This window comes from Bombus flavifrons, chromosome 17, assembly GCF_040668555.2.
Source record: "Bombus flavifrons isolate JBK064 chromosome 17, iyBomFlav1_principal, whole genome shotgun sequence".
In the NCBI taxonomy this organism is placed as follows: domain Eukaryota; kingdom Metazoa; phylum Arthropoda; class Insecta; order Hymenoptera; family Apidae; genus Bombus; species Bombus flavifrons.
This window is the reverse complement of record NC_138458.1, coordinates 4,888,710-4,913,703: the sequence shown is the minus strand read 5'-3', so window position 1 is coordinate 4,913,703 and position 24,994 is coordinate 4,888,710. Positions and strand designations below refer to the sequence as shown.

Genomic DNA, 24,994 nt, shown 5'->3' with positions numbered 1-24,994 from the left:
CTCTTTTTTTTTGTAAATAATTCTTCCGTAAAAGCCTTTCACGACGCGGAAGATAATTAAATACCTCGTTTTTCTTGGTACAACGTACGTATTATATGTAGAAACATAAATTACTATTGCTATTTATTACTTTCTCTTACATTTTAATTATTTCAAAGTGGTTAAATATATATTGCGAAAGCGCAGGATATTTAATCTTACTATGTACTTGTAAAATGATTTACCACTGACACTGTGTACGCTATAAAGACGTAAAAAGGTATTCTAATTACTATACTGTCTTATCTTGTTTAATTTATATAATACACAATAATAATATACCATGGAGGAAAGTTACTCAACCATTAAATTAGTTTTCAAAGTGTAACGGATGAAGGTTATAGAACTAAACCTGCTAACATCTCCTCAGTTGTTAATGTGACCATTACATTAACATTAAAGAAAATTAATAAATGTTTCGACCGAAGATAAACTACGATTCATTAGCTCTAGTTATTATTTTCTGGTTATTGGGTTGGCAACTAAGTGACTGCGGAACATACAATCACTTAGTTACCATGTAACATTGAAAAACTTGTAGAAATGTTTCATGACTGTGTCATGTGTGTTATACAAAAAATTTACAAAACCCCATTAGCTAATTTTACCGCTGTAGTGCTGATAGATTATATGACAATAAAATATTAATGTTAATAAAAGTACCAACGAAGTTTCAACGAGTTCCGTATAACATTACATACGTACGTGTTACAAATTTTACAGAATAATCGTTCGAATACTTTCCGTGTAAATTAGCTGACGCATCTCAGTCGATAAAATTCGACATTGGAAGCCACCGAGAAGCTCGCACGAACAAGGCCGTAGAGAAAAAACACGGTTAACTGCCGCATGAACCTGTGAGATACGTTCAGCTCCAATTCTCACCGCCAGCGTAACCATTTAATTAACGCGTGACTCTGGCTCCGTGTAATCAGCCGATAATTACCAATCGTTGACCGATCACGGTACCGGCCGAACCCGCCACGTCGATCGTATCTCTAACACAGGCGCGTATCGAGAAGGGAAACGAGGAAGAGGCAGGAAGAATCCGCCGAGTCAACCAAGATAATGACAATTGCTCGTCCGGAACGGAATTTGTAGAAGAATTGTCGGCTGGCCAACACCGGAAGTCCACGTCCCCATGGCGTTTCGGCGCCACACGGCCAGACAACAACGGCGGGCGTATCGTCGTAGATAATCCATCGACGAGAAGCACCGGTAGCTGTTCGTAGATGCAGATAGCCACAGGTTACGATCTTGTTCGTCTGTCTCTCTTGGTCTCAGCCAGCTGGTCTACACCCGTGATGAAGAGTAACGATTCGCCTTGTTACAATGGTAAAGGACGATCCTCTGTTGGAAGAGCCGCGCCTCCGATCCTTGGCATTAGTCATCTCTGCATTCGGCTTAATGATGATGTTGGACAATACCGGCAGACGGAAAACCGTAATTCTACAAAGTTCCTTTGAGGAGTAGAGGATATTGTAGGAATTGAAATAAGACTAGTTAGAAGGTTTTTGTGATGGTTGTTCGAATGTGTTACTTTGTGCATGGCACCTAGTTTTACGATGTTTCGTCGGAAAAAATTTATTAAAGATATTCTAGAAATTGATATACGTTAGCCTATATAGTTATGATGTTTGAAGTATATTTTTTAAATTGTATTGTTGTACCTATAGTTTTATGGTAGTATTAGTACACATGTATTATCAGTTTTATAGTTTTACAATGTTTCATTGGACAAATACCTTTATATGTAAAAAATATTCTAGAAATTGAAATATGGCTAGTTATAATGTTTTTGTAATCGTTTTTTGAATTATTGAAGTGTTCCTTTATGTACAGCATGTAGTTTTACAATATTTCGTTGGACAAATACTATAGAAGATATTGTAGAAATTAGTGTATTACTAGTTATAATGTGTTTCTAATTATTCTTCGAACACATTCCTTTATCTATAGTATGTACTTTTACAATATTTCGTTGGACAAATACTATAGAAGATACTGCAGAAATTTATATATCTAGTTATTCTCTTTGAATTATTCTTGAATAATTATAATTCGGTAAGTGATTGTTTCAGACAGAAATTCATTAATAGTATTCATTAATTGTATCAAAAAGATTCAGAGATGCCTTCGTTCAACAAGAAATTAACGTATATTTCTGCTTTCCTCTTCGTACACGTTTTAGTAACAGAGAAAATGAAATTGACGATACAGCGTAACATATCATTTTGATTATCTAACTTCGAAACAGTTATCTGACGATGATATAGAAAATTCAGTCGATAAGTAGTTGGAAATTTGTACCTAGACTCGACGAACGATCGAAATCAACAAAATCATTTTTAATCCTACTAAATTTAATTTGTCTAGTTACATTAACCATATGTATCTATCTTGTTTCTTTTTATGGATAATTTACAACCTGTAGAGCGTTGATGCGCGTACAACTTTAATCGTTCGCATTTGTGTAGAAACGGCCGTAATAAAGAGTTGAAAAGGCGAGAAGGAGAAGAGAATGTGCAATTCGATTACACGAAAACTGGTGATACTAATGATATGAGTTACTTTTACGCTCCCATAAAGTCCTGGACAATTTTATTCCAGACAGTTATCGATACTTTCTCAAGACGATGTACCGTTACGAATTATATTCCCTATTCGCGATATAAATATATATATATCTACACGAATTACGTCGCAAGTAAGCTACCAGCGGTAAATGAATATCTTAATGCGATAACTGCAAATTGGCGGCGGTAAAAAAGAGGAGATTAAAGCCTCGTTTGGCCGGTAGAAGAGAAGAAAATGAATATATATTTGAAATGTAAAAATACCTCAGCTACGTTCGTCAATTATTGGTTGATTCGATTAACATGCATACCGCGTATTTTATGCAAACGCGCTAAAAGCGAATGAAATGATATTCATGTTAACGAATGATATATTAAATGATCGTATATTCAGTTTCCGTTTGATAGGTTGACGTACTTAAAATGGCAGAGAAAAATACCCATTATATAGGGTGTCTGTAAAATCATGATGCAAGCGGTCGGTTTCTCGACAAAAATTAATCGAAGAAAAAGAATAAGATTTTTTCGGTTAGGGCTCCGTTTCTGAGAGAACTGAGTTTGAAAATCCATCAAGAACTCATGTATTAACTACTAACTTTCTTAACCAGTTCTTTCTTTTTTGTTTCTGTTCGTGTCTGTATTATTAAATATGAACAGTCTCGTGATTTGCTATGGCTCTTGCACGACATTGATTATTACTTTACTTTATTCTCTGTTTAATTTGAATGGTTTCATAAATAAGGCAAATAATAAGGTCAGTACCTTTCTTAAGAATCACTTCATTAACCAAGAAGCAAATTGTCCATGTTTAATAACGTTTAATAATGCCTTGTTTAAGACACGAGCAGAAACACAAGTTCATAATTGGAAACGTGCAGTTAATGCACAAGTTAAAACGAAGCCTCAAACGAAAACACGTTATTCTTTCTTTCTCCACAAATCCTTTCATTTACATTCACCAGCCGACCGCTCGTACTACGATTTCCGATTTCCTCTATATTAAAAGTATATCAGTTACAATAAAGACATCAATAACGTCAACACAGTCGAACGTGCTGCCCGTGTCTCGACAACTTCCTAACTTCTTCTTGAAAACTCTACCGAATCCCCAAAGCTGCGATCAGCAACCAAGCTAACTAACCACAATGTCTATCTCACAGTCATCGATCACGTCGGATTAAGATGTTGCACAGTCGCGTCTGCATTTTCCGGCGAATAATATTCGTAGCTCGTTACTACTTTATTCATTACCGGTAAAGAGATCACGCGTCGAGCGATCTCCTGTCGCGAGCACGGTAGTAGTCGACCTCAAATTCAGCAAGTTATTGCAACCCGACAGTAACACGGCAGAAGGCGCATAGTATCGGCGATAGCCAGCTGCGGTATCGACGGGAGACCTTATTTTCGATGGTATCTGCGAAATAGAAACAAACGAATGGACGGACGGATGGACGGACGTGTATGCCGCATTCCGTGTTTATTATTTTGCCGGTGGGTGGTCTGGAGAAGTCGAGAGCCGTCTTGGTGGCCGATAGCATCTCTCGTGTCTCTCATGTGCACGCACCGTTGAGCGCGGCCAACGCAGTGAACGAACGTGGCGCACCGAGTCGTCTTGCGTAAGGGAAGTAGTCGACTTCTCTTCTTCCCCCACGCCCATTCTCCATTCTCTCATCCCGAGAGTTTCTCCTTCTTCCATGTTTCGCCGGCTGGTTCGGCCTTCTCTTCTCTCTTTTTCCGTCTGGTTACGTCGCTCCTTACTTCATCGGGATCTATCCTTCTCCATGTTACTCTTCGTTCATTTCTTTTCCTTTTTCCTCGTCGTGCGTCGTTGGCGTACGTATTTTTTCGTCTTATTGTCGCTTATTGTTGCCCGATGTGTCCCCCTTCTTTATTTCCCTCGTGTATGACATCGGCGCCTCCTTTTGTCCTTGTCGACGTTTCGACGTTTTCTGCTTTTAAATCGATGGGTTTTTAGTGGCGTTCTTCATGTTAGGAGGCACAGGCGAAAGACCGGATCGTGCGTCGTTTTGCCGGCTTTCTTCTTGCCTACGTTGGTCTTGATCTTTTTCTTAATTAAATATGTGCGTGCGTGCTTGGTTTTTACGTTGTCGCGATTTTTAAGCTCGCTAATGAAGAGCACGTAAGATAGATAAGAGGTGAGGAGAAAATAAAGTGGCGAAGGAAGGATTCTTTTAATGGAGAAATATCCGGAATATCCATGGAATCATGAAACGAGTATTTCAGTCATGAAGATAATCCGCATGGCGATTATACGCTACTCTGCTAATTAGTTGTTATGGCGTCAATCTTCAACATGTTTTAATAGATACTTATGAACCGAGAAACGATGATTGTTCGTGTAAAAACTGCACGCCGATCATGGAATATCAATATTCGACGTATACAAACGCGAAACGAAAAATCTATCTGCTCAGAGATTTTTGCAGGCCAAAATGCCTGTATATTTAAAAGACAGACAAGAACAGTAAAAGTCCTTTAAAAGAATTAACGATGATATTAAACAGCAAGAGAAAAATACTTGTCATTATTACAGTAAAGAGCCATAAGAACAGCTATAAAATACAGTCTTCTGGCATTCATAAAATTCCATCATGGCAATCCAACACATCTAATTAAAGTCAATTTCGACCGAAAAAAATTTTTACTTTTTATGCTACTGTTCCAGAACAGTAACGTTTCATCGTAGATGAAAGCCCACAGTAGGAAGCCTGTAGAGATGCAACCCGAACTGCAGCGGTGCACATTGCGGAAAATAGATCTACAGGGGACTGCAGTGCGCCAGTCGTGCGCTCTGTTTCATCCTGGTTGCGCGACTATCTCGCTCTCGCACTCATTAAGTCGATGCAGCGTCGGCAAAGATCAAAGCTCGTCTTCTACGGAGGACCGCTTAATACTGGGTGGCGAGTTAAGAGTGTCGTAAAAATTATTAACGGTCCCTCCGCACGCTGTGCCTTATCGCCAGATCGGCAACTGCAGTAGGATGTATGTATTCGTCGAAACCGCCACCATAATATGCAATGACATTTCCACTCCTTTTTCGTTCTGCTTCGTGCCCTTAATTCGTATCCGAGACTTCGTACTCGCGAAATTTATTCCCTCGTCGATCAACTAATTTCTCTTTCATTGAAGATTTATGAATGTATCGGAGGTTCGTCGTGTGGAACTTTCGAAACAGTGAGAAACAACCAAGCAATAACCGATCTTTGGTTAAACGTCTATAAATTAAAACGAAAGAAAAGCAACTAGAGGCAAGATTTAATTAATGTCCTACGATATATTAATTTACGATTATCGATGCTCGGTAAGAAGTTAATGGTTGATCGTTTAAAAGCTTGTGAAGGTTTCCGTACAAAAGCCTGATAAACACAGCGGTAATTTCGCAACGCGAGAACAACATGTCGACCACCCGTTTTATTTCTACGTGGCGTTGCGTTGCTTGTATCACGCGCGGATATTATGTTACTGTTACGCAAACAACGAACGTCGGTGCTCCTTTGCACCGCTTTCGGGCTAACACGAACCGATACTTGCCATTTGATTTTTTATTTCAATATCATCCGAAACTAATATTTCCTAATCGATAAGCGCCAACTCTCTCGCCGTTGACATTAATGCGAAGTCTTTATAGCGTTGTTGTATCAATCTCCTGTTGGAAGGTTCGAGACAGTCAACGAAAACTGCCACAAGGTCCCTGGAATCGGAGAAGAAAATAAAAAAGCAACGACCGTCCGTATCAGAATCGAAAATTGTCTCGTATTTGGTGGAACAGGGTGTCGGGCTCGGCATCGCGGTGGGTGGTCTCGTATTTATACATTACCTTTTTCGATCTGCCAGTTTGTTTCGCTCTCTCCTTCTCCCTCTTATTTAATTTTCTCCGTTTGCTGCTTCTCTTTCGCTCTCGCCGCTCTCCTTTTCTGTCCTTCTTTTCACACTGGCTCCTCACTACACACGAGCCCCGTACACGTGTGTAGGAATGTCGAGCGCGTGTGAGACTGTCCAATGAACGTTGAGGCGTGCAACACGCGCGTGCAAGCAACAGGCGTGCACGCACACATGCAAAGCCAGGCACGGGAGTGGTGTACGACGCCTAATGAAGTCGCATCGTTATGCAGATATTATGAAGACAGGTTAATAAGTTAATCGTCCGGTGTAACGTTCTTCCCCGTGGCTTAATGAACGCATTCAAAACAGTTGCCCTCTTCTCTTCTTTACCTGGCATATTCGCCTTATTGTTAGTTTTCTACGTGACTTATCGTCCTTGAAAATGTATCGGAGAATTTGGCACACAAGCGTTTGATTATAGTACATGTATAGTATACATAAGCACAAGTACAGAAGTATTGAAGATATAAAAAAAAGTTTGAAGAAGTTGGTCATAATTTATAAATCAATACGCGACAAAATGTAATGGACGAAATTATTAAAATCGTACGTATCGTTCGCAAAAAACGTTTGATTCGATTACACATGCAGCAGATAACAATAATAATAAGGGAGGACGCAGTCGAACCCTATAGTTGCGGCCGCCAATCAAATCATAACCAGTGGCAGGGGAGACGCGTATAATCAATTATGCAGATTCGCTTCAGTGGCGGTGGTGAAGAGACGGTGGCCGGTGAAGCAGTAAACTGCTGTATTTCCGGTCTCGATTAATATTGCCGAGAGCAGCAACGATTCCGATCTCCAGAGGCCCGTAAGGGAGTCGTGTTTACGTTCGAGTACATCGGTGGCCCTCTTCCGCTCGTCTTCAACTCTCCACCGCACGTCGGCCGCGTACACTGCGCTTCATGAATCGCTCGGGCCTTCTCTACTAACACAGAATGCGACAAGCGTATACAAAAGTCCTCAAGACCGTGTGGAAGCAATGACAAGGAAAGAGTAATCGAGAGAGGAGTCGGAGAAGAAAGAAGGAGATGCTGCGGCGATCTGTAAGCGGCGTTGTGTGTCTCGTGCGTGTCACGTAGTCACTGCCATGTGTGGGTAATGTTTTTGCTCGAGGGGAAATGGTACCGCGTGTGTGGTCCTGCGTCGAGCCCCCTGCACCCCTTCTGATGGCACATCGCCGTATCCTAGCAACGTAGAACGCCACGCCGATTCAGCCAATCGCGAACGAGTTCCGATCACTTCGGCCAAACTCGGCTTATTTCGGCTCTGACGTCATCGTTACCTGCAGTGACGTATCGCTCTGCCGCGAAAATTGGGATATACGATAAGTCTCTCACGATGAATCATAATTTGTTTAAAGTTTTTCGCCTTATTCATTCATGAGAGTGTAAATGAAACGTATATGATGTAAAAGATATTAATACGTACTTTGATTAGAAAACAAAATTGGTATAGGATTTTGTATCAGGATATACGGTGAGGAGATAATTTTCAAATGTTATACTTAACAGAAATATGAGCAACTTGTGTGATTAGTTTAGATTAGTTAGAAGTTGTTTCGAGGTTTATAAATAATAATATAGGTAAGCGTGTATATAAAACGTTATATCGCTATTGTCACGTCGATTACGGATGGAAATTGTCTTCGTAATTTGTATTATCCGGCACTGTACCTTTTGAAATCGTTATTACAAAAAAATGCAGAATCATAAATTTGGTGGACGAGACCCAAAATTCATTGAAGCGTGCGCGTCGAATTACGGTCCTGAATGTTTGTGCAGCTCCGATCTCGGCGAGTGGCGCTGTTGGAGGGGGGCCGTCAACTATGGCCGGCGCTGAAGGCAGGCCACGAAAGAAATGTGGCACCGCATTTCGCTTAGTACGGACTTAGACTGCTCTAAGTGGCGGTCGTGTACGCCGGTGTCCGACCACGACGACGTCGACGTCGTCGTTTTAGAACGCGTGACAGAGAGATAGCTAGACTTTAACGAGAGTTTCCAGCTGCCGTTGCTGAACTGTGGAACACTCTCGTACTCTCACGTCGCCTACGCCTCCTTGCGTAAACCGGATGCTCGTCACTGCCGCGTTTATACGAATTCGGTAGCCGTGGCGAATTTCCTCGAGCGCAGTGTGCATATTCGAACGAGATCTAACTGTGTCAAGTGACAACGATTGTGACAGTGACACCGAAGTGCGCGTGACTGCGTGCCATGCCAGTATTGTGCCGATAGAAAAGACACGGTGAATCGAATTGATCGTTAAACGTCGAGGCGTACGCGTTTATTTTGCTTCTATGACATAGTAAGAGGCACGTGTGGTGCTAGAGCGTGACTGTTTCCCGCGAAAACGTTGTAGTACGATCGGGCAACACTCTTGCCCCGGTTGTCGCGTGATATTTCAAAACAAGCAAACTCGCGTGTGCGCCCTCGTGCTTGTCGGCGGTACTGTGAATCCCGCGAGAGGGAGATACAGAAGAGAGAGGGAGTACGAGGATCCCGCATGCAAGTAGAAAAAGCGAAACACAGGGATAGAGAAAGAGACAGAACGACGAGACGAATTGGTGAAGAGAGAGCAGTCACGTATTTACTCTTCTACGGTGGTACGAAGCTAACCTAAAAACCGATACTCGGTCCGTTTTGTGCGTATACCATCGATGGGCATGATACATCTGCGCATGCGCAGAAGAAATTGTGTGTACCTCGTGCGCGAATTTCGATTATCGTGCCCGTCGCATGTGTACGGTGTCGACGAATTGCGCGGTAAACAAGAAACACCGACTGAACGTGTGCTGTGACAAGTGTTTCTGGAAAGGTTCGTGCGAGAATTACGTGCAACCGCGGTTTCTAACGAGTGTGCAGAGTGGAATCGTTCCCTTTTCTTCCTTTCTCCATTTCTCTTTCGTGTTCGTGCCTTGTTCGTGTTTCATAAAACGTCCCGTGTCGCGTTCGGTAACGTTACAATATACGTGTAAGTCGAGAGAGGAGGAGAGCCGACGAAAAATCCGCCGGAAAGAAAAACGTCACATTGGAGGGGATTAAGATTAAAAATAATCATACTGTGGATTGTGCCGGGGCGAATGTATGACGGATCATGGTTTCTGCGTCCGGCCCTACAGGGATCCTAGCGGGACGCCCTTCTGGTTCTCAGTGTCTTCAAGGTTCGCAATCGTCGCAGAATGGATGTGCTACGAAAAATCACAGCGAGAAGAATGCCAAGACCGTGGAGAACGCGAAACAACGACACGAGTCGGATCTTTATATCAGGCCAAGCTGGACCGACGCGGCGATAGCGTTAGACCAGCTCGAGAAGGTAAGTTATCTTTTTACCAACAACTTTTCTCTAGTTACTATTGCGTGATGATAATTTTCATATTCAAGGCGATATCGCGAGATAGAAGCAACTGTCACGCATAATAAAAATTAGAAGAAAAATACAGTAACGTTATAGGACATTATTAGCGATTGGAAAAACAAGATATTTCTCTACTCGAGGTAGTTCTCTGCTCAAAGTAATTTTCGTCCGTTCTACCTACGTTTTTTCCGTTTGTTTTCTTACTCCCTGAAATGCTTCTCAAGCGCTCTATTATGTATTCCCTCCCTATAACCTCTACGTCGTTAAAATAGAAACGTAAAATCTCGCCGGCTATAGCGACCTTTCGTTGTTTTTGTAGTGGAAAACTGTTTCTTATAGCCGACAACACGCTATGAAAAAAAATTCTTGCGTTTCAGAGTAAACTATGTACCGCAGAGAAACCATACTGTGTTATACTACGTACCATGCTATTAATCAAATACTAATCGTTATCAGGATATCTCTCATTGCCAATGATATAACGATATTATCAGTAATCATTGCCAGTAACCTCGAGAGAAACGATAGATTTCTCTTTAGAGAAAAGATAGATGCGTGTAGGTTATCGTATAATCTGCGCACCGGCGTAAAAAGAAGAGAATAAGCGGAGAGAGTAGTAAGTCTCGCGCACAGGCCCGACGGTTCTTAGGTCGACGTTCGAGTAGCGAGTGCTTTTCCTATCGTGAGCCATCTGATCGATGAGATACACGTTCTCTGCGGGTTATGCGGGCATCGGTGTCTCCGCGGAGGCTGCTTACGCTAACTAGACGCAGATAATACGCTACTCGTTTCGACCACCTCTAAGACGCGATAACAGCGAGATTTCTACGATACCTGTGATTAACGATACGCAGCTCGTGTGTTCTATACATTGAAAATTCCTCTCGGATTATATCGCTAATCGATTCTTCGTGTTCTATCCTAATGACGATCTTTAATTCGAGAATGAAAAGAAGCGTAATGGCGTTAAGAGTAATTGGACAAACAAATGAAAGAATATTTTGGATTTTACTTTTGAATACATGCGAAGGAATTTGAAGAATTTAAATAGGATCCAATCCTATGGTATCGTTTGTCGTTTCCTAATCTTCGAGTATAAAGTGCACTATTTGTCGTTATTTATCTGCATTAACGTAAAGATACTTCGACTTACAGATAGAGAAGAAAAGATTTCTTTATATTTTATTGCCTTTACATTTATACAGTTATACTTTAGCATTTATACAAATTTACGAACTCTCGTTAAACGTTTCGCACGTAAATCGACCAGATCGCCTGGGAAACGTATTAAGATTGTTGCCAACATAGAAAGTTACTAAAGTAGGACAATGTCACTAGAACGTATATTATCGCGTGTTGTCGCGTCTATCTTTTCGATTCGCTTCTCTAGGGCTACTTGGCCGTCCGCTTATCTGAAGAGTAGCCAGTGCGAACGCGTTGTTCGTTTCCGCATAAAGATATGAGACGCGTGGAAGGGAGCGGAGCGGTGTAGCGACCGATGTTATCGTCTGAGCAAAGAGTTTATTTTATCCGGAAGAGTTTATCTAGAACAATGGTCCATGGCCACACGATGTTTCGTTGCACGTACCATAGGAGCCTACCCTTTCCACGAACAGCTGCTCTCTAAATTCTCCGCCAGCTAGCTGTAAACTTTCACACACGCGGGTGGTCTGCAGACGTGTTTTCCAAGGTGAGACCTTAGCGGCAGATGACGAAAGGAAGACATAAGAAAGGTTGTGAAGTGTAGATCGACGAAGGATCGACTTCCTGTCGAAAGAATACGCATCCCCCTTGTTTTCCAACGACACGAACCTCTGGGTTCCCTTAAAGAGGGAAAGAAAAAAAAAAAAAAAAAAGAAATCCCTCCTCAGACGATCTCCGGAGTGGTCTTGCGACACCGAGATCGCTCCTCGAGATCTTTCCATCTCGAACGTTAGACAGAATGTGCGCGGCACGTGAACCAGGCCCTATCACCTTTCGAAACATAGAACTCTAGAGCGGCCTTTCGACGACAGGCCCTTCCTTCGGGTTTTCTAAGAAGCCTAAAACACACCCCCTGGTAGTAGCTGGTCGAACTTCGAACACCTTCTGTCACTCGTTCCACGTTTCAGCCCGCTATCTCCTTGTCTAGCCTTCTCGTAATCTCCGCTTTCATCTGACTCTCTGATGGTCCGAATGCAACGACTGAGAAATACCGTTGGGGCGCTACTGGTAAATATATTAACGAAGGTAGCTGCTTGGACAGAGTAATTCATTTAGATGAGGAAGATAGCGTATGTCAGGTAAACGACACTGGTTCGTGTACAAGGTAGCCACGTTAAGGGAATAATTTGAATCAAAGTCATTTTACCGCAGTACATGTGTGGAAGGTTCTTTAAACGAGTTTCTTTTCGATAGCACAACGATTAGACTAATTTTAATGAAACATCGAAGGGGACCATTTCTTTCGAGGAATTATAAGATTCCATTTATGATAAAGGAAAATTAATCGGATAACCGGTGACGAGATTAAAAGCGAGTTTATTCTCGTTGTTTCTCTAACGAATATATTGGCTTGGTAACTAAGTGATTGCGGCTTTCGCCATTACCACCTAATGATAAAAGCACAACCACTTAGTTGCCAAGCCAATATATATTGCTTTTACTCTTTCGCTCTTGGTATATTGATTTTCCGCTTTTGTTTCATGAAGCTTAGACGAAGTATTTGTGTTGGAATTCTAGGAAGAACGCAGTGCACAAATAGAATTACGAATGCACATGATAAAGGTAACGTTTACGTATTTGGCAATTCGTTCGAGGAATATTCCAGTTGTATTTACGTAGGCGTATTTATTCCGCGTAGTATGGCGTGCAATAACGAAAACTGAACTTTGCAAATGAAACACAGTGTCGCTGTAATCTGAAGCGAAATAAGCATTTGGAAGATAAGATTATCGTTGCCTATATCAAATGCCTATACAAATACATGTAATATCGTAACACTGTCTGCTTTGTAAACTGTCTTCTTTTGTTACGGTTTTATTCTCATATCACTGTTGCACTATTTTTTTTTTTTCTTTTTTTTGACTAAGAAATCTTTTTATATTTAAGCGCAAGTACAGTTGAAATTTTCATTTAGCCCGATAGTTTGTTACTGAGAAACAGAAGCTTTTCATTAAAAATTAAAAATCAAAATTTAGTTTACTCTTCTGAATAGATAAATACAATTGCGGTAGTTGATAGACCAAAATAGCATACTAATTTCTTGATAGTCTCGTTTTCTAATAATTATCAAAATTATTATCTATCCAAGGATAATGCTGAGACGTTGTTTGTCGAAAGATTTCTTACTTTCTCGAAGCATGTATAATCAAGTATTATCATTCGCGATAATAATTTTCGATACAACGTAATCTGGAAACAAATTATGTATCTCTGAACAACTCGTTTCTTTATGTAAATGCAGAGGAACGAAGAGCGTACATAAATCGCTGGCACTCATTTCATTGAAGAAACGAGTTCTATCGAATCGCCATATAGACGGTGAGATTATCTGGAACTATCGTAAAGTAAGAAACACCTCTTCTATTTTCACGTTTCTTCCGAGGATTCCAATTAACAATTTCTTCTGCTTTCCGTTGGGAACTAGTTTCTTCAACAGCTCCCACATATTCACGATAACTTAATGAACTTAAAAAGAAAAAAAAAAAGGCTTATTTCACCATGGTGTTTTTCTCTATCGTTCATCATTTCTCTCTTATACTTCTGCTTTTCGATGGATCTATCCAAAGCTGCTATTCTCTTCTACTTTAGTGTTCCATTGGTGGAATAAAATTAAGGAAACGTATGCTGTTTCGTTAAAGAAATTTGGCTCCAAAGATTGTAGAATTTTTATGAGTTACACGTTTGTCATTTTTTATGATTTCTGCCTAAGATATTGTTGTGAATGACGGTTTAATATTTTTTCTATATATGTATAGAATTATTATATAAGTTAGTTATATATAATTTTATATATGTGTAGTATCGTGGACGAGGGGCCTGGGGGGTGTTGGACGAATTATAAACATAAATATAGACACAAACATAAATACAGATATAAGCATAGACACAAACATAGACACAAACATAAACATTGACATAAACATAAACATAGACACAAACATAAACATTGACATAAACATAAACATTAACATAAACATAAACATAGATATAAACATTGACATAGACATAAACATAAATATAAACATAGACACAAACATAAACATAGACATAAACATAAACATAGACATAAACATAAACATTGAAATAAACATAAACATTGACATAAACATAAACATAGATACAAACATAAACATTGGCATAAACATAAATATAAATATTGACATAAACATAAACATTGAAATAAACATAAACATTGACATAAACATAAACATAGATACAAACATAAACATTGGCATAAACATAAATATAAATATTGACATAAACATAAACATAAATATAAACATAGACACAAACATAAACATAGACACAAACATAAACATAGACATAAACATAAATATAAACATAGACACCAACATAAACATTGACATAAACATAAACATAGATACAAACATAAACATTGACATAAACATAAATATAAACATAGACACAAACATAAATATTGACATAAACATAAACATAGACACAAACATAAACATTGACATAAACATTAACATAAACATAAACATTGACATAAACATAAACATAGATACAAACATAAACATAGACACAAACATAAACATTGACATAAACATAAATATAAACATAGACACCAACATAAACATTGACACAAACATAAACATTGAAATAAACATAAACATAGATACAAACATAAACATTGGCATAAACATAAATATAAATATTGACATAAACATAAACATAAATATAAACATAGACACAAACATAAACATAGACACAAACATAAACATAGACACAAACATAAACATAGACACAAACATAAACATTGACATAAACATAAATATAAACATAGACACCAACATAAACATTGACATAAACATAAACATAGATACAAACATAAACATTGACATAAACATAAATATAAACATAGACACAAACATAAATATTGACATAAACATAAACATAGACACAAACATAAACATTGACATAAACATTAACATAAACATAAACATAGATATAAACATTGACATAGACATAAACATAAATATAAACATAGACACAAACATAAACATAGACATAAACATAAACATAGACATAAACATAAACATTGAAATAAACATAAACATTGACATAAACATAAACATAGATACAAACATAAACATTGGCATAAACATAAATATAAATATTGACATAAACATAAACATTGAAATAAACATAAACATTGACATAAACATAGATACAAACATAAACATTGGCATAAACATAAATATAAATATTGACATAAACATAAACATAAATATAAACATAGACACAAACATAAACATAGACACAAACATAAACATAGATACAAACATAAACATAGATACAAACATAAACATTGGCATAAACATAAATATAAATATTGACATAAACATAAACATTGAAATAAACATAAACATTGACATAAACATAAACATAGATACAAACATAAACATAGACACAAACATAAACATTGACATAAACATAAATATAAATATAGACACCAACATAAACATTGACACAAACATAAACATTGAAATAAACATAAACATAGATACAAACATAAACATTGGCATAAACATAAATATAAACATAGACACAAACATAAACATAGACACAAACATAAACATAGACACAAACATAAACATTGACATAAACATAAATATAAACATAGACACCAACATAAACATTGACATAAACATAAACATTGACATAAACATAAACATTGAAATAAACATAAACATTGACATAAACATAAACATAGATACAAACATAAACATTGACATAAACATAAATATAAATATTGACATAAACATAAACATACATATAAACATAGACACAAACATAAATATAAACATTGACATAACATAAACATTGACATAAACATAAACACAAATATAAACGTAAACATAGACACAAACATACACATAAACATAGACACAAACATACACATAAACATAGACACAAAATAGACACAAACATAGGCACAAACATAGACACAAGCATAAACTATACTTGAGTTGGTTCTGACAATTTAAACAAAATGCTTCGAACAAAAAGCGGTTCATATCAAATGAAAAATGTACTAATATATATATACAAAAATTTCGAAAGCATTATTTTTTCATAAAAAACCTGAGTTACTTCGCATCCTTTAAAAACCATATATATATATGGTTTTAATTATATATAATTAATTATAATATAATACAATATAATATATATATATATATATTTCCTTTATATTGCATTGTTTAACTACAAAAGAAAGGAAAATTTAACGATACGTTGGCATGTATGTATTACTTAAATTTATTTGTCACTCTGATAATATAACTTAATTTCAAATTCCAACGCACGACTTTGTTCCTGACACACGCATGTATAACGGTACATTCGTTTATTTTGGGAGCATTAATTCTAAAATAAAAATACATACTTCCGAAGAACTGATAATATAAATAAAAAATATACATTCGTTGATTTGTTACAAAAACGGTTACAGCAACAAAGGGATTACTGACTATCTAGAAGAGTATCGTAATTTATTCATATATTGCCCCTTTTGTATTCATTTATTCCGTGTAACGCCGCGCATGGATACGTAATTACGTTACGGGGTGAAGGATTCCACGGGAATTTTCACGTATCCGCGTTAATCTACCGTGAAAATTAATGTTCGTAAATTTTCTTAAGTGCTTATGAGATATCGCAATTTAACTTCGTGTTTTCCCTTCTTCATTAATTTCCCTTGTACGATGCCACGTATAAATATACGCCTGCAGCAATGAAATGCAAAATTGCATCGGAATTACCATTTATTCACGTTAATTTGCCGCGCCGGTAATATGTTAATAACACTCTTGAAGATTGTCGCAAATCACTCGTCTTACTTCAAAATTTCATTCATCGTTCACGTTTCCTATACTATGCGCTGTACATAATACACGTTCGCTATCATAGTAATTGTATTCTTACGCCATCTACTCGTCCATTAATATTGACATAACATTCACATGGTACTTTCACGGTTGCCATATAACGTTTGCATAATATCTGCAATCGGTACTCGCTCATTGCCACTTCGCTGCACTTACATCGTATTCATATGCTGGTAATTAAGTAAGTTCACTATTTATTAAATATCATAAGATGCATCGTATTTCTACAATACTCGTTGAAGACTATTAATAAGAGTATGACGTACATATATTGGGTTGGCAACTAAGTGATTGCAGATTTTGTCATTACCACATAATAACAAAATCCGCAATCACTTAGTTTCCAACCCAATAATACTCGTATTATACGTGCAAAATGTATCGTATTATACGTGCAAAATGTATCGTATTATACGTGCAAAGTATTTCGTAGAGTTTATATAATATACACGTTTAATAGTATTCGTATGAATTAAAAAATAAATGAGAAACACGTATTTCCAATTTTTCACGGACAATAAATTCAAATAATTGTTTTACACATTTTACATAACACAGCACTCGGTGTTATAATATCTGGTGCTCTGTTCCATTCTATTTTTAACTAAGAAAAGAAACGACGTGTCAGTGCAATAAATCGGAACAAAAACTCCGTGGATGATACTTCTCCGAATGTTGACGATCGTATGAGAGTTACGTTCGCTCAAACCATCAACTCTACTTCGTCCAGATAACCCGGTGCATCCATGACGTGGAAACTGCTCGTGTGTGACCACCCAGAGAGAGAGAGACTAGCTGGAGCAAAACGTTCTCGAGAACTGACACTCGATTCGCCTGTTATTATAGATATACCTACATATTAGGTATCTCCAGTGAGCCAAGAGCAATTGAAAGTAATGCACGTGTTTTATTATAATCGCGGTCAGTTTTTCTCGACGATCATGCTACCAACATTGACCGATATACACCAAGCAAGCAGATTGGTGGAATTCTTTTGAAAGAAGCCTCGATATCACTTGAAGAGGAAATATATAATCGAGAAATGTATCGAAACGATGGTTTCGTTGCAAGTTAGAGGAACTTGGTTAGTTAGCGGTTAATTGCCATTTAAAACGAAGAAATGAAGTATAATTGCTGGCAGGTGAAATAAAATTCTCAAAACTGTGAAACGAGCCCTGCGAAAGAGGAGACACGCTGTTGGTCGAAATTTCGAAATTATTTTTTATTTATTTAATTGTCGCCTCACGGCTCTGAAGTGCTTCCAGCTAACAGCCCCATTAACGACGTCTACTCGGTAGAGAACGTATTTGTCTGTTTTCAAAATTAATCCTGTAAATATCTATCGTTAGAAAGTTGCTTCACTCGCACAGAAATAAAACACTGGCGAAAAATCTGTCTGCGAGATATCGAAATAGTCCAGATTGTCGTTTTCCTTTAAACTGTATCGGATTGTACATAGGCAAAGTGGACACGACGATTTCACGATCGTAGTTGGTTCGTGCGAAAGATGTACGCAGCAGCTGGAAACTTTCGACCGGTAGTGTACCTCCGCGAGAGACAAACTTGCCGGTCGCCACCCAAGGCGATCGCGGCGCGAATAAAGCGGAGGCGATCGCGCCGCTGTTTTATCGTTTACGCGGTTGCAGAATAGGCTGCGGTGCGAGGGACGGTATCGGTGAGAAGTGGCGAGAGTAGCGGCCGGGCGTTATCGAGACAAGAGGGAGAAAAAAGAGGCGCGTTGTTCGGGGTCGACGCTCCACTTTTCTCGTCGCGTCGCGTCGCGTCGGCCTGAAAAGGGAGAGCCGCTCGCCGTGCAGTGCGCCCCGCGTTCATGACGGATGAGTCAGTCAGTCACGGCCACTGCCCTTACGATTCCTCTGCCTGCATACTCGCACGCATATACTCGTTCCGCGAGCCGAACCACGGGACACCCTTGGGTCATGTAATAATTAACTATTTCGCATAATTTTTCGTCTTTGCGATCGTTTTTCGTTTATCGAATTGAAATGAATCGTCTGCCGCGAGCATCTTGTAGAGCGGTGTGTTCGTGTTTAGTTGCGAACGACCAGCTTTTCGTTTGATTAAGTCGCCGATAGTGTAACAACATTACGCAAAAATTAGAACAAACAATTAATTATACATTGGTATACGTTAATATACACATTGTATACATATATATTAGATACAATATATATCTGATGTACATTATGAGCAATAGTTATATGCGATATTACATACACAATAATTATTGTGTACATTGGTATACATTAATGTACATTATATATACACATGTCATATACAATATATATTTGATGTACAATACGTACAGTAATTATATGCAAAATTATGTATACGATAATTATTGTGTACATTGGTGTACATTAAAACACATGATATGTACACATTATATACATATATATCATATACGGTATATATTTTATGTACATTACGTTCAATAATTACATGCAATATTATGTATATGATAATTATTGTGTACACTAGTATACATTATATATGTATCATATGTGTACATGTTATATTATGTTATATATATACATTATATGCAACATACATTTAATATAAATTATGTGTACAATAATTGTTGTGTACACTAATATACATTACATATGCATTGTATGCGTACATGTTATGTTAAATATATACATTATGTGTACATTATATACAGTATACATTTAATGTACACTTTAATGTACAATAATAGAAAACACAATATATGCAATAATTATATACAACAAGTAGAAGCCAATTACAAGTTTCCGCCGCATAACACGGAATTCTTATGACATTATTCTTGGTTCTAACGCCGCTGGAGAATTGAGGAAATTGGAAAAGTAATGAGAATTTTTAAATCCAATCACCGTCATTCGGTGTTTCTATTTAACCTGAAGCCTCAAGCGGACAAATTTTATTCTACGTTTCTGACTTACTTTCACATCTAGTATATCATCCTATCAATGGTTTGCTCATACTCAGTCGGTAATTAGACAAATACGAATATATCGATTCGATCGGATACTTCGCTTCGACTTTTAAGGAATTTGGTCGATGTAAAAAATCATATGGAGAAGCTTCACGCCGAAAAACCTGACAGCTTCTGGAAGAATGAAATATTCGAATTGCGTGAAAGATGCAGAAACGTTGTGAAACGAAAGGACATCTATATACATCGATAAATGTATATCGAGTGGAAATGTAAATCAGAACGAACTTTCCGTGCTACCCGATGCCGAACAAATTTGTGAACTTGAACTTCTCGGAAAGTAAGCTCCGCAGGAAAAATTTTCATTCCAAATTTTGTTCTCATTTCTCCACAAGGAATCACCTCGTGCCTTTCAGCCGCGCCGTGTACATGTTATACGTTACGCGTTCGCGAGAATAATAACGAATTTGCATACAAAATGCGCGACCTTGATCCTGCTTGGCGGTGGCGGTGGACAGCCGCGAACCGGAAATACGCAAAGGCGGCGTTTACGCTGCGCTCGAACACGTATCGATCGACTGTACGACGCGATCTCATCGTACGTGTACCTGTGTGGTGCGCGCGCACGCGCGCACGTGCGCATGCATCATCGCGACGAGACTCCACTTACTCCAATTTGTTTACCGTCCTCGAGGATGATTCAGTTACAGGCAACGACCTCGACCTCCTGCACCACCTCCTCCTATACACAATCGTTCGCTTATGCACAGCCACGCGATCATATTTCCGCATAAGCAGCGGTCGACTGACGTTTCTGCGTGCCTGTTGGCTCCTTATAAAATACTTTTTTCGCCTCTTGGATGGCAAGCACGAGAAGACATTCGTTACGCAATTCGTGCTGGTGATTTCAGGCTGTTTGAAGTTTAAAGGGGAACAGGTAGAATGCGCTCGTGAACAGCACTTCGCACGAACTTCGATCGGGACTTTAGATTCCGTTTGGTGCGACACTGTCAGCCGACGATTCTCACGCTACAACGGTAAGAGCCAAGCGAGTTTTACGAATGTTTTTCACTTCGTAATTCCTTTCAGAAATGGCTGACTATTGGCATGTTCTTGGGACGCAAACGTGTAATCTGTAAGTTGAAATGTAATTTTTTTATTTTAGTTGTTCGTGTTGTTTATTGTACATTATGCGAGTCTTGTGGTCGTTTTTGACAGTGTCAAGCATCGTTGACGAGTGGTATAAGAAAGGTCGAGGAATTTTCTCGATGTTAGATTTTTTAGGTTAGGGTTGAACTTATTTTGCAAAGGGAAACACGAAAGATTGGAAGGTTGTAGAAAAATATTTCGAAGAAAGATATACTTTTTTCTGCAGGCAATAAATATTCGCAGACCGGTAAATGATCAAATAAAAATGTCAAATAAAAATTTGCGTCGAAGTGAATGGGTCTTATCGATCGATTAGTTTACGAAGTTATTAAACGTGGCAGTGTGAAAGGTTAATAATCAGCTAAGAGTAATTGAAATAAAAAAACATTACATTAGCATTACAAAATCCGCAATCACTTAGTTGCCAACCCAATAGTACGAGATTAAAAATTAGAAGCAGCCATGTCGGATTACTCACAGCTTTAAACTTACAACCCTTGACTCACGATGTGAAATTCACGCGGAGTAAGAAGCGAAGCTCGACAAAGTTCGTTATTTCGCTCGAACACAAAGTGCCATTTATCTCGAGCCAATTTTCTTCGTTTTGAAGTTGCTCACCAAGCTACAGCGAAAAGGTCGGGAAACTAACCGAGATGAAAGATAGAAGCGAGTAGCCAGGAAGAGTAAAAGATGGAAAAAGCGGCAGCATCGTACTATTTTATAATCGCGTCTTAATTTGTGGCAGCTGAAAGCTGAAATCCCCCTATCCGAGGCAGCGAGACCACAATGCTGTACATTCACGCACGTTGCGTCGGCTCCGTTCGTCCGAGTGAGATTAAAGGGCGCCGACACTACGTGTGAGGCTTTTACACTAATAATACCTACGAAAGAGGCCCTCGTAACCGTGGAGAGGGTGAAGCAGAGCACGCTGGCCGAAAGAGCACCGCCTCTTCACGACGACGATGACGACAATGACGAAGACGGAGAAAAAGACAGCGACACTCAGCTTAGAAACTCGTCGCGAGCGTGTTAATTACGCTCTCGGATTTCCAACTTTGCTTCAGTTTCATATTTCCATGGAAACTAAGTGATTGCGGATTTTGTCATTACCACCTTTTTTTTTCTTTTTTTTTTTCGCGTAGAGAAATCCTCATGGGCATTCTGCTGTTGCGGTAGCATTTCCTAACTAATTAATTTGGCGCTAGAGGAGGCCATTGCCTCTAGCGCCACCCTTCCTGCTAGTGGCGGCCCTGGGTCGCCTGACCGCCATCACTGTCAACCTAACCTAATCCCAATAGTAGAAGAGATATATTTACATATAACGTATAACATTTTTCCATATATATATATTATATAACATTTACACATGTGCAGTGTCAACATCGTCACGTAGACTTCGAGATGTTTCATCTTATCTCATCAATATCTAATCGTTAAACCGTGGATTTCTGTGCAAACTCACTTGTCCGTGAATATAACAGAAAATACGAAAACTGGTATAGAAAATTCGTCTACCTATGAAATGTTAGAGAAACCATTATACTCTGGATATTTGATACATTATTGTACATATTTATATCTTATACATTTTCTATAAATTGTTCGCACTCTACGTAATAATATTGGCATAGCAACTAATCACTTAGATGTCAATCCAATATACGAAGCTGAGAAAAATGAATACGATGCAATTATTATTATTATTAGAAGTTTGTACGTAAAAGGATGCGATTGATCCGTGGAAACGCGATATTTCAAGTGAGAAAGTTGGCGTCACGTCGCGTTAATTTCGCAAGAAACGCGATGAAAGCGCAACCTACTGTTCCAGCTCGGACAAACGCTGCTCTGTCGGTTGCCGAAAGTTCGCAGACAGACGTTCGTTGTATCGCTTCCGATACGCTACGCTCTTCCTTTTCACGCGGCTTTTCATCCGCCCGACCTGCAAGCTGTGAACGCGTGAAATGGATATGAAAGAGGGAGAATATTTTCGCGCGAAAAATCTGAAAGAAATCGTTGGTATAAAGGAGAGTGTCGGTCTCTGATCCGTTTCTAATGGCGCAAATCCGCCGGCAAGCGTCGACGAAATAAGTCAGAGCAAAATGGATGGGATTAGGGGACGCCGGGTCGGCCCAGACCCTTTCATCCTCGCTGAAGGATACACGCCCCTTGCTTGCTGCAAACCACTCGAGCCCGCTGGCTCCTTTGCGTAGGGTCAGTACCTGATTGATGCAGTTTACCTATCGCTTGAACGTTGCAATGCTGCACATGTAGACTTTGTTAGTGCGGGGGCTAACCGATTATGAAATTAGCAGAGAGGTCAGCTGTTTTCTCCTTTTCTTTTTTTCCTCTGCCACGTTGCCTTGCAGGTTATGTAGGTTTTGCTGTTTTAGTTTTAGAAGTAGGATGTAGGAAGAGGCTGAAAGTGACGTAGTAAGTGGCAGGCGTGGTGGTAGTAGTTGCGTGATGGTAGTTAAGCCACGCTAATTGCTAGCTTCGAAATAATTACAAAACGTATTTCGTTAAATATCCGTAAGGCTGGAATGAGAAGACGAAGTGGCGTCGACTCTTAGAATAACCCGACCAGATACGAGGTCAATGCGAGATAGAAGGTGGAGGAAGCTCGTTTACCCGTGGCTTTTCCTTTCCAATAGATACTCGCCGCTGTTGGAATTCTTCGGCCGATTAGAGCGCCAGTCGGATCGAGTTTCTTGCGGACACTTTGCAGCCGGTACCTACCGCAACAACCTATTCGTTTATCTGGCGAGTCGCATGTCGTAGCCGCGAGCACACACGCGTGTAACCTGTAGAAAACGAGACCCGGCGTACGTGTGGCGCGAACTTTTTCCCGCCACTTTTACCTACGTAAGGAAATAATTCTGTACAGTCCAGGGCCGTTTCTGACGCGCGCACATCCACACGCAACACGCCACAGATACGCATCTCGCTTCGTCTGCCCACGCTCCGCCAATCTCTTGTCAAATAGAGCGTGTGCATTTATTCGATTTTACTGGCGAAGCGAACGGATCTGTTCGCATCATAACGCGAATGACAAACGATTCTGCGTTCTGCTAATGACGCACGCGCGACGCCAATGTGGTGGGCAGTTTGAGACATTGTTGGGTTGAATGAATTTCTTCTTTTCTTTTTTTTAAGTGGAATTTCGATGAATTTTACAATTCTTGCAATTCTTTCAATTTGGTTTTACAATTTTATTTTAAAATTCCTACTTCATGTTATATTTTTTTCCGTAATGATGTAATGACTTTCGCAACCATAACTAAAGGAATAATATAATGAATTTTATTTTGTTTTTTATGTATTCAAACTCAAAATAATTTTGTATCAAGGCTACTTGTACCAATAGCAGTCAAAATAACTGGTACTTGTCAAAGTGTACAAGAGTCCTGCAATCTGTTTATCGAACCCCAATTAACCAGTTCCCTGGTTTTGTACAACTTGCCATACGTTTTTAGAATTTTTACCGCGTATCATTCAATATGATGATATCAGTTATCAGGAAAATTCCGGATCGATCGCTAGATCGCTAAATGCTAAAATGTGGAATTTAGTTTGAAAAATCCCTTGCGAGGTGCGTAATTAAAATCAAGCAACGACGAGTATACTCGTCAACCGCACCGAAGTAAGCGTCTGGATGGACGTGTATACGCGCCGAGCGCAGTTCACTGATTAACTTGTCGAGCGGATGGTTTCTGGATATCAGATTTCTTGCATCAGAATTTGCTTTTTACTGAAGCGACTTCGGTCCCTGCAAGTGTCCAAATCAAGTGTCTTCTAGTTGGAATTCAACTCTGAAGCTTTACTTCCATATCACTTGTACGCAACATTGTATTCCAGATTTATTCTTTTTGAAACTTGCCTCAAATCTGGTTTTGAAGGTAAATTTCTTCTGGCTC

At 38.9% G+C, this 24,994-nt stretch overlaps 1 protein-coding gene across 1 annotated transcript in view; it reads left to right on the top strand.

Annotated features, from left to right (window-relative positions):
* The first annotated feature begins 8,415 nt into the window (after positions 1 to 8,415).
* The window catches only part of ptc (protein patched), an 87,718-nt gene continuing 71,139 nt past the window's right edge, over positions 8,416 to 24,994 (top strand). Inside the window, exon 1 of the mRNA XM_069130530.1 lies at positions 8,416 to 9,830. Within this exon, the coding sequence (XP_068986631.1) occupies positions 9,612 to 9,830 (219 nt within the window). The 5' untranslated portion in view covers positions 8,416 to 9,611. The remainder of the gene's footprint in view (positions 9,831 to 24,994) is intronic.